Source organism: Apodemus sylvaticus, chromosome 15 (genome assembly GCF_947179515.1).
Source record: "Apodemus sylvaticus chromosome 15, mApoSyl1.1, whole genome shotgun sequence".
Classification (NCBI taxonomy): domain Eukaryota; kingdom Metazoa; phylum Chordata; class Mammalia; order Rodentia; family Muridae; genus Apodemus; species Apodemus sylvaticus.
Window position 1 is genome coordinate 67,557,759 of NC_067486.1, and position 13,998 is coordinate 67,571,756.

The 13,998-nt window shown below is 46.3% G+C and overlaps 1 protein-coding gene across 1 annotated transcript in view; it reads left to right on the forward strand.

Moving 5' to 3' along the window:
* Positions 1-13,998, forward strand: part of Iqcg (IQ motif containing G) — a 32,087-nt gene that overhangs the window by 14,628 nt on the left and 3,461 nt on the right. The window contains exons 6-8 of the mRNA XM_052158618.1: positions 3,841-4,002; positions 5,230-5,304; positions 13,519-13,650. Coding sequence (XP_052014578.1) covers positions 3,841-4,002; positions 5,230-5,304; positions 13,519-13,650 — 369 coding nt within the window. The remainder of the gene's footprint in view (positions 1-3,840; positions 4,003-5,229; positions 5,305-13,518; positions 13,651-13,998) is intronic.

The window sequence follows — 13,998 nt, forward strand, 5'->3', positions numbered from 1 at the left end:
CACAGTCACCAAATGTGAGAGTCGGCAGGAAGGAAATAGACTACTCAGAAGCCTAAGGCAATAGCACTAAAACCCAGATGTTTTTAAGTTTTTTTTAAAGATTTATTTAAAAAAAAAGTTTAAAAAGGCTCCTCTTTTTAAGTTTTTTTTAAAGATTTATTTATTATTTATGAGTACTTTGCCGATGTCTTCAGACACTTTTTCTTCTCTCTCTTGCCCTGCTTGTTCTGGCCCAAAGATTTCTTTATTTTTTATTATGTGTAAGTGCACTATAGTTGTCTTCAGACACCCCAGAAGAGGGCATCAGATCTCATTATGGATGGTTGTGAGCCACCATGTGGTTGCTGGGATTTGAACTCAGGACCTTTGGAAGAACAGTCAGTGCTCTTAACTGCTGCTGAGCCATCTCTCCAGCCCCAAGTGTTTTGGTTTTTTGTTTGTTTGTTTGTTTGTTTTTTGGTTTTTTTCAAGACAGGGTTTCTCTGTGTAGCCCTAGCTGTGCTGGAACTCACTCTGTAGACCAGGCTGGCCTCGAACTCAGAAATCCTCCTGCCTCTGCCTCCCAAAGTGCTGGGATTACAGGCATGCGCCACCACTGCCCGGCTTTTTTTTTTTTTTTAAAGATTTATTTAGGGGACACTGCTCTTTTAACAACTGTTGGGTGTGAGCATTTGCAGAACTTCTCCCTACAGATGTAGTGATTTAGTCATGTGCATCAAAATAAAATGACTGTGCCCCCATTAAAAAGAATAAATTAAGATTTATTTTATTTGAGTACACTGCAGCTGTCTTCAGACACCCCAGAAGAGGGCATCAGACCCCACTGCAGATGGTTGTGAGTCACCTTGTGGTTGTGGGAATTGAACTCAGCACCTCTGGAAGAGTGGTCAGTGCTCTTAAGCACAGCTTTTTTTTTTTTTTTTTTTTTTTTAACACAGCTAGTGTTATCTGAATTTATAAACAATTACTTAATATCCCAGCTTATCACCTCTCCAGCTCTGACTTCTAGACAGTTTGATAAAACCAGCCAGAATATGAGGACATCTTGTCCTGTGCTAAAGTCGAGGTGCAGATTTTCTTTCAGTTTCTGAAATATATCCAGATCTTAGTTGCCCAGGGACTCAAAGTTACAGGAGCTTTGGCCCTCTTCTTTTCTATTCTTTTCTTAATTTTCTTTTCTTTCTTTTTTTCTTTTTCTTTCTTTCTTTCTTTTTTTTTTTTTTTTTTTTTTTGGCTTTTTGGCTTTTTGGCTTTTTGGCTTTTTGGATTTGGTTTTTTCGAGACAGTGTTTCTTGAAAACTGGCTGTCATGGAACTCACTCTGTAGACCAGGCTAGCCTCGAACTCAGAAATCCGCCTGCCTCTGCCTCCAAGAGTGCTGGGATTACAGGCATGTGCCACCACTACCCAGCTTTTTTTTTTTTAAGATTTATTTATTTATTATATGTAAGTACACTGTAGCTGTCTTCAGACACCCCAGAAGAGGGGGGTCAGATCTCGTTATGGATGGCTGTGAGCCACCATGTGGTTGCTGGGATTTGAACTCAGGACCTTTGGAAGAACAGTCAGTGCTCGTAACCGCTGAGCCATCTCTCCAGCCCAGCTTTTTTTTTTTTTAATTTTGTTATTTTACTTTCTTTTTTTTCAAATATTTATTTATTTATTTATTTAATGTATATAAATATATTGCAGCTGTCTTCAGTCACACCAGAAGAGGGCATCAGATCCCATTACAGATGGTTGTGAGCCACCATGTGGTTGCTGGGATTTGAACTCAGATCCGCTGGAAGAGCAGCCAGTGCTCTTAACCACTGAGCCATCTCTCCAGCCTGGCCCTTTCCCTTTTCTTTTTTTTTTTTTTTTGGATTTGGTTTTTTCAAGACAGGGTTTCTCTATATAGTCCTGGCTGTCCTGGAGCTTACTCTATGGCCTCGAACTCAGAAATGCACCTGCCTCTGCCTCCCAGAGTGCTGGGATTACAGGCGTGCGCCACCACCGCCCGGCTGGCCCTTTCCTTTTTATTGAAAACTTCCTTGCCTTCATTTTTCATGAACTGTCTTACATAGTTGTTGAGTGTCAGGATAAATAAGTCTCCTCAGATGGACCTTCTTAGACCCTGTGCTAACGGAAGTCACCCTTCTGTTTCCCCAGAGCCTCCTGCCTTTTCTCACATACCCTGCTGTGTCTCCTCTTAGCTTGGTGTCTGCCATTAAAGAATTGTCTTTTTTTAATCTGTGAGTTTTGAGACCTTAAAATTGTAAAGCATTAGTAACCATCAGAGTCTATTCTAGCACGCGTTCAGCGACTCACTGTAGTGGTGAGTTTTGTCAACTTGACACATGCTAGAGTCACCTGGGAAGAGAGAACTTCAACTGGATTGTTTCCATCAGATCGGCCAGTGTGTGTCTGTCTATGGGGCATTTTCTGGATTAATGGTTGATGTAAGGGGGCCCGGCCCACAGTGGGAGACGTCGCCCCTGGGTGGTCCTGGGTTCTATAAGAAAGCAGGCTGAGCAAGCCGCCGCCGCTGCTTCAGTTCCTGCTGCCAGGTTCCTGCCTTGAGTTTCTGTCAAGAATTCCCACAGCTTAAGGCTGTGACCTTAAGCCAGACACTTTCTTCCCCAAAGTAGCTTTTGGTCAGTATGTTTTCTCACAGCAATAGAAAGCGAACTGGGAGACACTCAGTATATATCCATTCCTAGAGGGTTAAAGGTTCTGAGTTCACAGACCCAACCAACCAGAGCCAGTCTGAAAGAACGTGGATCTGTACTGGATAGGCTTAATGGGAAGGACTGGAGTATCTGCGGGTTTTGGTATCCTGGGGAGCAGGAGTGTGTTAGAACCAGTCCCCAGTGGGAATGGAGTTGAGGTGGGGGGTGGAGTATAGTCACTCACGAGGTCCTAATATTCTGGTTTTTGAAAGGTGAAACCTAAGCCCTAACTAACTTGGCCAATTTCATGCAACCGGTGAGTCTGTGGGAGATCTGGACTTGGGAACACCTTAGACCATTGCGCTTTCTACCTAAATGAGACCATAATGGCATATCTGTGGCAAAGACTGACTGCCAAAGAAGGTTCTGGAGAGATTCAGTCTGGATTTGCTAGTTTGCCTTCTTCCTTCCCTCCTTCCCTCCCTCCGTCCCTCCCTCCCTCCCTCCTTCCTTGCACATTTATGTATTGCCCTGCATGGGGCACATGTGTGGAGGTCAGTGGAGGGCCTGAGGAAGCCAGCTCTCTTACCCCACCGTGTGGGTTCCAGGGTCAGACTCAGAACCTGAGGCTTGGTGGGAGGTGATCCACTGAGCCATCTGGCCAACCCTCTGCATTGTTCTGAGACAGGATCTCCTGTAGTCCAGGCTGGCCTTGAGCTGCTCAGGTTGTAGCTAAGGATGGCCTTGGACTTCTGATCATCCTGCTTCCTTTCCCAAGGGCTGGGGTTATAGGCATGTACCACCACACCAGCTCCATTTTCTCTCCTTTGAGACAGGGTCTCAGTGTGTATATCTCTGGCTGGTCTAGAACTTGACATGTAAACAGGCTTGCTTGAAATGCACACTAACCCACCTGCCTGTGCCTCCAGAGTCCTGGGATTAAAGGTGTGGCCCACCATGCCCAGCACTGATTTTAGTGAGACAAGTTCTCCCTCTGTGGTCCTGGCTGTCCCGGGATCTGTGACAAGCCTTATGCTCCACCTCCTGGCACTAAGACTCTTTTTTATTCATGCTATTGTGAGGACTGAATACATTTCCCTCCATGTGCCAGGAGAAGGTCACCTCCAGCCGCCTGTTGATTTATAAGCTCAATGAATTTTTAATTCAGAAATCTGGTACTATCTCTGCAGAACGGGAACGAATACATTGCTCACCTCAGGGACCAGTTACAAGAGATGAAGGCGAAAACCAACTTGGAGAATCTTTATATGAAAAGAAATACTGAGCTGCAGATTTCCCAGACCCAGAAGAAATGTAACCGAGCAGAAGAACTCTTGCTGGAGGAGATTGAGGTAACCTGTGCTACATTAGGCTGTCTGGGAATGGAGCTCAGTGCCAGGGACGTGCCAGATTCAGAGTCCAACTTCCTGCATCAACAAAGAGCAAAGCAAAACAAATCCCAGGGAGGCAGGTGGATTTATGATGTCATGTAGGCCGTCACTTTTTTTTTTTTTCCGGACAGGGTTTCTCTGTGTAGCCCTGGAACTCCCTCTGTAGACCAGAAATCCACCTGCCTCTGCCTCCCAAGTGCTGGGATTACAGGCGTGTGCCACCACGGCCCGGCTTCACTTTTTAAAAAAGTGGTTTATCTTGGGCTGGAGGGATAGATCAGCTGTTAATAGTATGCATTTCTTCCAGAAGACCCGAGTTTGGTTCCCAGCACCCATGTTGGGAGGTTCACAACCTCTGGTAGCTCCAGCTCCATATTTTTAAGTTATGTGTACGTATGTGCCCATGAAGGCCAGAGGCACTGTGTCCCACAGAGCTGGAGTTACAGGCGCTTCCGAGCCACCCAACCCGGGTGCCCGGAACCAAAGTTCAGTCCTCTAACAAGAGCAGTATGCTGAGGTCTCTGCAGCTCAGGGAGGTGTCATCCATGGTAATGAGCCAGCCAAGAAAAGAGGAGGAAAAGGAAGATTCAGGTTTTCCTCCATGACCAGTATGGCCCAGTCGGTCAAACATAAACAACTAACTGGGGTCTTAAATATTTGCAAGTAGAGACTTTAGTGGCCCTGCCTTCTGCTTGCCAGCGAGCTGTGGAGAAGCCTGCTGTGCCGCTTACCTCCCCAGGAGGGCTCCCAGCCACCCAACCCTGCTTCTCTTTCTCCCACCCTTTCTTCTTCTGGTGGACCTCGAACTCACTTTGTAGTGCAGGCCTGGCCTGAAACTGATCCACCTGCCTCAGCTTCCAGTCTTGTGGGGTTCCAGGTGTGGGCTGTCGTGCCTGGCTCTGACCGCACACTTCACCACATGCTTCGTGAATGCTGTGATTTCCTTCTCTGGGCTGAGAATCTTGAAGTATTGCTTCCAGATGACAGGACTGTGATGGCTTTTTCTGAGGCCCTTGTGTGTGTATAACGGGGTGCCAGCCCATGGCTCTGTATTGTTTCTGGAGTACAAAGAGAACTGAGTGGAGCCTCGCAGTAGCTCTGTTCCTGGGGTCCAGGCCGCAGCCATCATCCGGGAACTGCCGATCTCAGCCTTGCTGGGTAGAGAGCTTGGTGTTTGGTGTATTACAGAAGCTGAGGATGAAAACTGAAGAGGAGAACCGGGTTCACACGGAGATCGAAATGTTCCTTAAAAAGCAGCAGCAGGTGAGGCGCCCAGGGCTTTGACCCCTCAGCTCCCCACTTGTGGAGGGCCAGCCCAGAGGTTAGGACACTGGCTGCTCCTGCAGATAACCTGCTGTCAGTCCCTAGCACCCACACTTGGAGTTACAACCACTCACAATTGTAACTCCAGGCCCCGGGGACTCGGGGGCTCTCTTCTGGCCTTCAAGGGCACTGGGTGTACACGGTGCACATACACGCATACAGGCAAACATACACATAGAATAAGGTAAAGAGATCTTTAAAAAATCCACTTATACATTTCTGAAGAAAGCAGAAAGTGCTTTTGTATTTAAGGACAGTGGTGTCTCACATTGTCATCTGGTTGGCCCATAGTTCACTGTGTAGACCAGGATTCAATATCTCTGCCTCCCAAGTGCTGGGATTAAAGGCAGATAGACACCACTGAACTTAGCTGCAACTTTTAAAACATCTTCTAATGGGCTAAAGAGCTGGCTCAGCAGGAAAATGCCTGCTGTGTAAGCATCGGACCTGAGATGGCCCTTAACACTCACAAAAAAGCCAGGCTTGGGATTACACGTGTAATCCCAGCTTCAGGGTAATGGTGGAGATGTCAGATCTCTGGGGCTTGCCGGCTGGCTGGCTCGTGATAGTGAGAGATCTTGTCTCACAAAACACAGTGTGGTGCTACAGAGACAGCCTACTGGTTCGGAGCACTTATTATTCTTCCAGAGGACTGGGTAGCTCACTACTGCCTGTAACTTCAGTTCCAGGGAATTGCATACCCTCTTCCTGCCTTCACAGGACCCGGGATGCACATCGTACACCTGGATTCTCTCTCTCTCTCTCTCTCTCTCTCTCTCTCTCTCTCTCTCTCTCACACACACACACACACACACACACACACACACAGAGAGAGACGGGGGGGGGCTGGGGAGGGAGAGAGAATAAATAAATAAATAAATTTAAAAGAAGGTAAAAGAACTACACTTGAGGTGTAAAAGACTAAAGAAAACTCTCAGCAGCTTCCACTGCCTCAACCTCGTGAGTATTTGTGTTACACAGCCATGCCATGCACAGGACGGGTTTTCTTTCTTTCTTTCTTTCTTTCTTTCTTTCTTTCTTTCTTTCTTTCTTTCTTTCTTTCTTTCTTTCTTTCTTTCTTTCTTTCTGTCTTTCTTTCTCTCTCTCTCTCTTTCTCTCTCTCTCTCTCTCTTTCTCTCTTTTTCTTTTTTTGGCAATGTATTCCCATGTAACTTGGACTGGCTTGAAACTATCTCTGTAGATCAAGCTGGCCTTGAACTCACACAGGTCTACCTGCTTCTACTTGCTGAGTGCTGAGATTCAAGATCACCACACTCAGCTCAAAACACATTTAGTAAAGGAAAGAAAACACAACCTTAATACTGTGAGGCTAATGTAATTCTCTTATAACATTACCCATCTGAATATAGTACACAGCTCTCAGTTATGGGTAGACACAATTTTTCTTCAGCCTTTTAAATTCTACTTGTATTAAAAAAATATTTTGTTTGTTCTTACATTGCTTCATAGCCATAATTTGAAAATAAAGTATTTTGATTTTGCTTCTTCCTGTGGTGTTGTGGATTGAACCCAAGGCCCCAGGTATGCCAGGCAAACAATCTACCACTGAGCTATGGTCCTATATATAAATTAAATATATATGTGTGTGTGTGTGTGTATACACACATATATTTGTTGATTTTTTTTTTTGGATTTGTTTTTTTCTAGACAGGGTTTCTCTGTGTAACCCTGGCTGTCCTGGAGCTCACTCTGTAGACCAGGCTGACCTAGAACTCAGAAATCCGCCTGCCTCTGCCTCCCAGAGTGCTGGGATTACAGGCATGCACCACCACCGCCTGGCTTGTTGATGTTTTTAAGATTATAAAAATAACATGCTCAGTTGAGGAAGGTTTTAGATTATCAATTGCCTTTTCATTTTGTTTCATGTTCTTACAATCCCTTCTCAAAATAACGTAGATCTTGTTTGCAAGTTAGAACATTTATTTAGAAGCACTGAGTGCATGGTGTTAGCTAGACAGACTAGGATGCAAGGCCTGCAGGGCTGCATCCGGGACACAAACATGCTGCCCGCACGTGTGGGATTTCCTGTGGGTGCCGAGTATCTGGAGGTGAGGCCGAGAGCTTGCTTGACTGGGCCTAGTGGTTGCCCCCACTGGATGAGGTGGAGGTTCCGGGCGTCCGTCCTGTGATGTGGATGAGAGAATGCAAAGCGGTGGAGACAGCTGTGGGGATGAATTCACTCACTGATCCCCAAACGCATCCTACCCAGAAGACAACCCGCAGACGCAGCAGTCTGCGGGCACTGAAGAGCACAAGAGCACAGGACATCTCTGTGCTGCATAAAGAGTTTGAATGCCCCACGGGAGAGGTGTGGCTGACTCCCATCTCCAACCGAGGGGACCTGCTTGGCCTGAGAGTAACCAGGCATTGAACCCAGAGATCCTTTGGGACCTGCTGGGACTTAGTGTCTTTATCCTTCTGCTCCTCGTGGCAGAGCAGCAACTGCCTCCTTAGTGAGATGGGGGAGCCCCTGGGAAGTGCAAAGCCTTTGGACTTGGGGAGTCTCTCCAGGATTGTTGGGAGGCCCCCAGGATTGTGCCAGTTTGTGAGAGTCAGGCCTTTCTTGGCCAGGTGGCAAATCTGCTCCTTCAGATTCGTTAAGTATCAACTTCAGCCAACAAGCACACTGTGGTAACCGGGCAGAGCCGATGGACAGGCCCGTCTTTCCCTGAAGGATGTCAAGCAGCAAAGAGTGAGCTGGTGGAGAGTGGCCAGACGCTTCTCTGTCCTCTGCTCGCTTTCCTATGTGGCTCACGTGTGACCTCAGGGGGTCACCCTTGAGGTGGGCCCTGACTTCCGTGGGGTTGGTACAACCCTGAGAAACCCCTTGGCGATCAGCGATAAGCTGGTCTCGAAAGCAGAGGACACACGGCAAGCAGACTGTGCTCACAGGGACCTTCTGCTATGGTGGTCATGGTACCTCTAGGAACAAAACTGATTGGACAGCTAGTCCAGGCCGGGCAGAAGCCTGGTTTGAATCCAGGGCCCTTGTATTCTATAGTGTTGGGGGCAGGCGCCTCTTTGGGTGAATCCTGCATTACTGAACACATATACTGTAAAGTTTCCTCTAAGTTTTAGCCAGGAGACCCACGGGTCTGGAGTGACTTAGCTGGCCCCTGAGACGACTAAGCATTCACTCTGTGCTGACAGTGATTCATGGAGACCCGCAGAGCAAACCTGCAGCCCCTGGTCACAACGGGGATTGAGGTAGTCAGATGGCAAATGGAATCTTAACTCTAGTCTCTGCTGCTGTGGGTTTGCGTGTTCTATGGAGCTGAACTGTGGCTGTTTCCCAAAGTACTGAGTATAGACAGAGAAGACAGACTCGGGACAGCTGCGAATACAGGAGCACCTGGGGCTTCCCAACCCCACTGAAAATTAAACCACTGGCTTGCTGCACCCCTGACAAAACTGCAGAGGTAAGCTCCCAACGCCTGACTGAAGCACAGGCGTTGGGAGCCTTTTTGGTCTGTGCAGAAGCTGGCTGGCTCTTGCAGAGTCACTGGGGATTGTGTCATTCCAGATGCTGCTGCTGTTCATAACCTGTTCACACACATCTGCAATACAGCTGCTAATTTCTAACCCTGAAACAGCCTGCTTTCACCAGCAGGGCCATGCGTGCCGCCTCCTTACATGGGGTCTGCTGGTTCTCCAGCTGTCATGGCATGGTCTGCAGACATCTGCTTTGGCACTCCATATCAGATCTCTTGTTGCATTAGTGACACCATGCTGCTATGCCAGTATGGCAAGTGACTGTGGATTAGAGGGTGGGGTCAGCTTTGTTCCGAGGGCCAATCGTGTGTGATTACAGTCTGCTTAAATAACACAAATCACCCCGTCAATTTAAACAGACATTTAACAAAAGAATCCTGAGCTATTAATATGGGACAGATTGCCAAGAAGGGATAAAGAGAGCCCTGAACACTAGCACAGGGCTGACTGCCGAGAGCCAAGAAAGGAACTAGGGAGGTGGAAAAAAAGGTAGATGTTGCCCATGGCTGAGATTCAGGCTCATTGGAGAAAGTGCGGGTGGATTCCTGGATGCCAAGAGGTGCGGGTTTTTGGTTTTGTTTTGTTTTGCTTTGTTTTTGGATATGGTTCTTGTTATGTAGCTCAAGGTGTTCTCCAACTCATCTTGATCCTCCTGCCTCAGCCCCCTGCTTCTTGAGTGCTGGGATGTTGTCTTGAGTACTGACTTAAATGTTTGTCGCCTTCTTCTTCTTCTTCTTCTTCTTCTTCTTCTTCTTCTTCTTCTTCTTCTTCTTCTTCTTCTTCTTCTTCTTCTTCTTCTTCTTCTTCTTCTTCTTCTTCCTCCTCCTCCTCCTCCTCCTCCTCTTCTTCTTCTTCCTCTTCTTCTTCTTCTTCTTCTCCTCCTCCTCCTCTTCCTCCTCCTCCTCTTCCTCCTCCTTTTCCTCCTCCTCCTCTTCCTCCCTTCTTCTGCCTCTTTTCTTCATCCCTCTCTCCTTCCCTCTTCCTTCTTCAATCAGATGAGTACTTAGTTGTATAAGATGGACTATTTTATTCATTGAGATTGGCTTCCCTGTTAATATGCTGAACTAAAAGTCTGTACATTTGCTGTTGTGTTCTTTACAGTCTTGGGGTTAACCTTGTCTGGTCATAATGCATATAATGCTGCGGTGGTCAGTGAGTGCCACTGGGTGTCACTGGGCACTCGCAGTTTGACCAGGGAACCAGAGCACAGGAAGCCTGCAGGAGATCGCCTGCCACGTCCTCTAGCGCCCTCTACTGACGCTATGTGGACAAAGAAGCATTTCCAGTAAGGCCAGGCCATGCTGAATGAACCTGAAGCTGAGAGGCAGTAGCTGGTGCTTGACTCATGGGGACGTTTACTCTGTAGATCACTGGTGTGCATATTTAATTATGTGAAGGAGTTTCTTGTCAAAGTATTTTACTTAAATCCAGTGACTACCCATTTATTATTAAATTTATTTTTGGTTGTGGTGGTGGGAGGACAGCATCTCATTACATAGCCCTAGCTGACTTGGAACTTACGATGGAGGCAAAGCTGGCCCTAAACTCAAAGAATTTAGAGTCACGTAGCCTATTAAGTGCCAGGGTAAAGGTGTGTCATCACACCCAGCTGAGATGGTGTAATTTTCATCCATCAATATGATTTTTTGATGATGTACTTTTCTCCTTTAATATGCTCATGAAGTAAAATACACTTATGTATCTCAAGTTTATTTATTTGTTTTTTTTATGTGTATGTGTATCTGCTGCATGGAAGCCAGTGGAGTGTGTCAGATCCCCTGGGGACTAGAGTCACAGGTTGTGACCTGCTCAAACTCAGACCCTCTGCAAGACTGGGATAGGATCCTAACCATTGTGCCACCCCTCCAGTGTCTGTAGAGTTAGAGACTATACTAATCTGTCCACTAAGGTTGAGCCGTCTTTCACTCCCAAGGATAAAGTCTACCTGGGGGTGGTGTGGTGCTCACAATCCGAGAGGGCTGATATACTTTGATTTTTATCTCTGTTTTCTGGGGCTACTTTGTTGTGTTGCTTCCAGAGTTCACTGGCTTGGCTGCATGGCTTGAAACCTTTCCATCTTCCTATGATCTGAAACCCAAAAGAGAAATAGAATAAAACTGTATGCACTGTTTGAAGTGTAGTAAAATCCAAGCCGTCTTGACTGGATCTCTCTCTCTCTCCTGTCTTTGCATTTGCAGGGGGTGTCATATTTGTTTATTTTCTAGAGTGTCATATTTTAAAAGGGAAGCACTGGTCTGCCCAGAATGATACTCCGCTCCTCATTCGCCAGATCTTTCTGAGTCATGTTTTGTAACATGTCTTCTTAGGAAAGAATCCATTTTGGTTCAGTTCTTTGGAGACAAGGTCTCCTGCTTCTGCCCCCAGTGCTGGGTTACAGGCACGCTCCACCTAATCTTCTGTATCTTACTATCGAACGTTCCTGGAGTTTAGGAGTTACACATTTCTGTTTTCACTAGTAGCCATTGAGACTTATTTTTGAATTATGTAAGTGTCTGTGAGTGGGCATGTGGGCATGAGTGCAGGTACCCAGGAGGTCAGAAAATAGCTTTGGACTCCCTGAGCTGGGGTTACAGGCCACTGACCTGGGTGGTGAGAACTGAAATAGGTCTTCTGGAAGAGGACAACAATGCTATCTCTTGAGCGTAATGACAACCTTTACATTTTTTTGTCGTTTTGTTTTCCAAGACAGAGTTTCTCTCACTGAGTTTCTCTGTGGAGCCTTGGTTGTCCTGAACTCACTCTGTAGACCAAGCTGGCCTTGAACTCATAGGTCTACCTGCCTCTGCCTCCTGAGTGCTGGGATTATAGACATGCACCACCACCCCTCCTACCACAACTCTGAATTTTTTTATACATGCCTAGGATTTACAGTCTCTCTCTTAGGTATAGAATTAATCATTATGCATATTCTGTTGCTTTTATTAAAACTTTTTTATTGCCCCCCTTTTCCAATATCCTGTGTTGAAATCATTTTATACAAATGTCAGACCATTAGCCTACCCCTATTACTGCATTGTGCTATGTGTGGAGATTATTGTATCTCTGTGTTATAACCACTAGCTGAGAGAGCTAGAGGTCTAAAGAATTCAAGTAAACTTGAGTGCAAGACTTGAACTTTGTGGATCTGCCTTCAGGGTCTGGGCTCCTCCCATTAGACTATCATGAGAGTCACACTTCACTGCTTTTGTCTTTGTTTTGCACCTTTTATTTTCCCTTGCAAATGGACATCTTCAAGTAACTTTCATAGGCGGAAGCTCACCATCTTTCCCTCATATGTGAAACTTTAGCTGGCTAGGCATCTTAGATTCACATCTATTTTCAGTTAGAAATTTAAAGATTCCTCTCCCTTTAGTAAAGGTGTTATATCCCAGGCTGGACTAGAACTTTCTATGTAACTAACAATGGCTTCGAACTCCTGGTCTTCCTGCCTCTACTTTGACTATAGTTGTGGGCAGCTATGTCTAGTTTTACGTAGTGTGAACTATCAAACCCGGGGCTTCAGGCCTGCCGGGCCAGCAACCCTCTAAAGCTTTCCCCAGCCCACACTTCAGTCTTTTTCGAAGAGTGTTCAGTATTGTTAATCTGAAAACAAAGGGCAGTTGATGTCATTGCTTCTGTTTCAGAATTTTTATCTGTTGCAGCTTCCCCGAGGAAGTACCCGAAAGCCACCCCCGCCCCCACACATTTGTATCTTGGCTTTCAGGGTGAGTCATTTCTGAAGTCTGTGACCATTTGTTTTGGTTTCCTTGTTTTGCAGTGCTTGTTGTCAAACCCAAGGCCACACAGGCAGCACCTTCCTCTTGCTTTGGAGTTATTTGTCTCACTTTATTAGTTCTTTGATAATTTCATAAAAATGTAAATCCTATTTATTCCTCTCTTCAAACGTCTCCCAGATCCGACCCCTACTTCCCTACCCACCTGTGTCCTTTAGAAAATGAAAGGACAGATACAATTAGAGCAGCCTGTCTACTCCAGGATATGCAGCATTCTAGTGGAGTGTGGTGACTGTCCGGCCACACCCTCGAAGCAAAGGGACTCTGCCTCTCCCAACAGCTATCCCTTGCTGATAGCATCTCAGCTAGGGGAGGGGCTTCTTGCCCACCGCCACACTCTATTGTGAGACTTTGTCTGGCCTGAATCTAATGTGTCTTGTACATGTTGTCACGTGCTATGAGTTCATAGGTGCCCCTCCTCCTTTAAAAATGGAGTGGCTTACACTCAGAAAAGCACACAAGTAGGGAGTGTATAGCCACCAACCAGATACAAAGAACATGTCAGCATCTGGACTGATCTCCCTCAGTCCCTCACCAAGTCTGTTGTGATAGGATTTCTTTAGGAAAATTTGCTTGTTGTTGAACTTGCTATAATTGGCATCATACGGTCCTGTTATTTTATGTCTGGTGGGAACCTTTTTTGTTGTTGTTGTTGTTGTTTTGATTTTGGTTTTATCGAGACAGGGTTTCTCTGTATAGCTCTGGCTGTCCTGGAACTCACTCTGTAGACCAGGCTGACCTTGAACTCAGAAATCCGCCTGCCTCTGCCTCCCAGAGTGCTGGGATTACAGGCGTGCACCACCACTGCCCTGTGGGAACCATGTTTTAATGTGTTTTTTCCGAGTAGAAACTTGAGGAGAAGCTGGAATTCTGGATGGAGAAGTTTGATAAGGACACAGAAGCAAAGCAGAACGAGTTGAACGCTCTCAAGGCCGCCAAGGCCAGCGACCTCGCACATCTTCAAGACCTGGCAAAGATGGTAAGGGGTGGCAGGGTGACCCGGATATGAGCGGAAGTAAGGGCGTCTGGGAAGACAGTTTTAGTCAAACACAGAGTAAACCAACAGGGCTCTCTACTGATGGCGATGGCCGAGTCAGTGGCTACGGCACGAATGCTGGAGTGATTCTGTTGCAAGCATTTTGTGACTGGGTCTTTGTAGTCCAGGCTGCCCTGGAACTTATTATGTAGTGCTCTTCCCACCTCAGCCTTCAGAATGCTGAGATCACAGATGAGATCGGGCCAGAGACGTTTCTTAAATTTTATGTTGAAATTATTTAAAACTCCTTGAGAGAGTTGCTGCATTAAACAAAAGAAAACTTTATGGTCC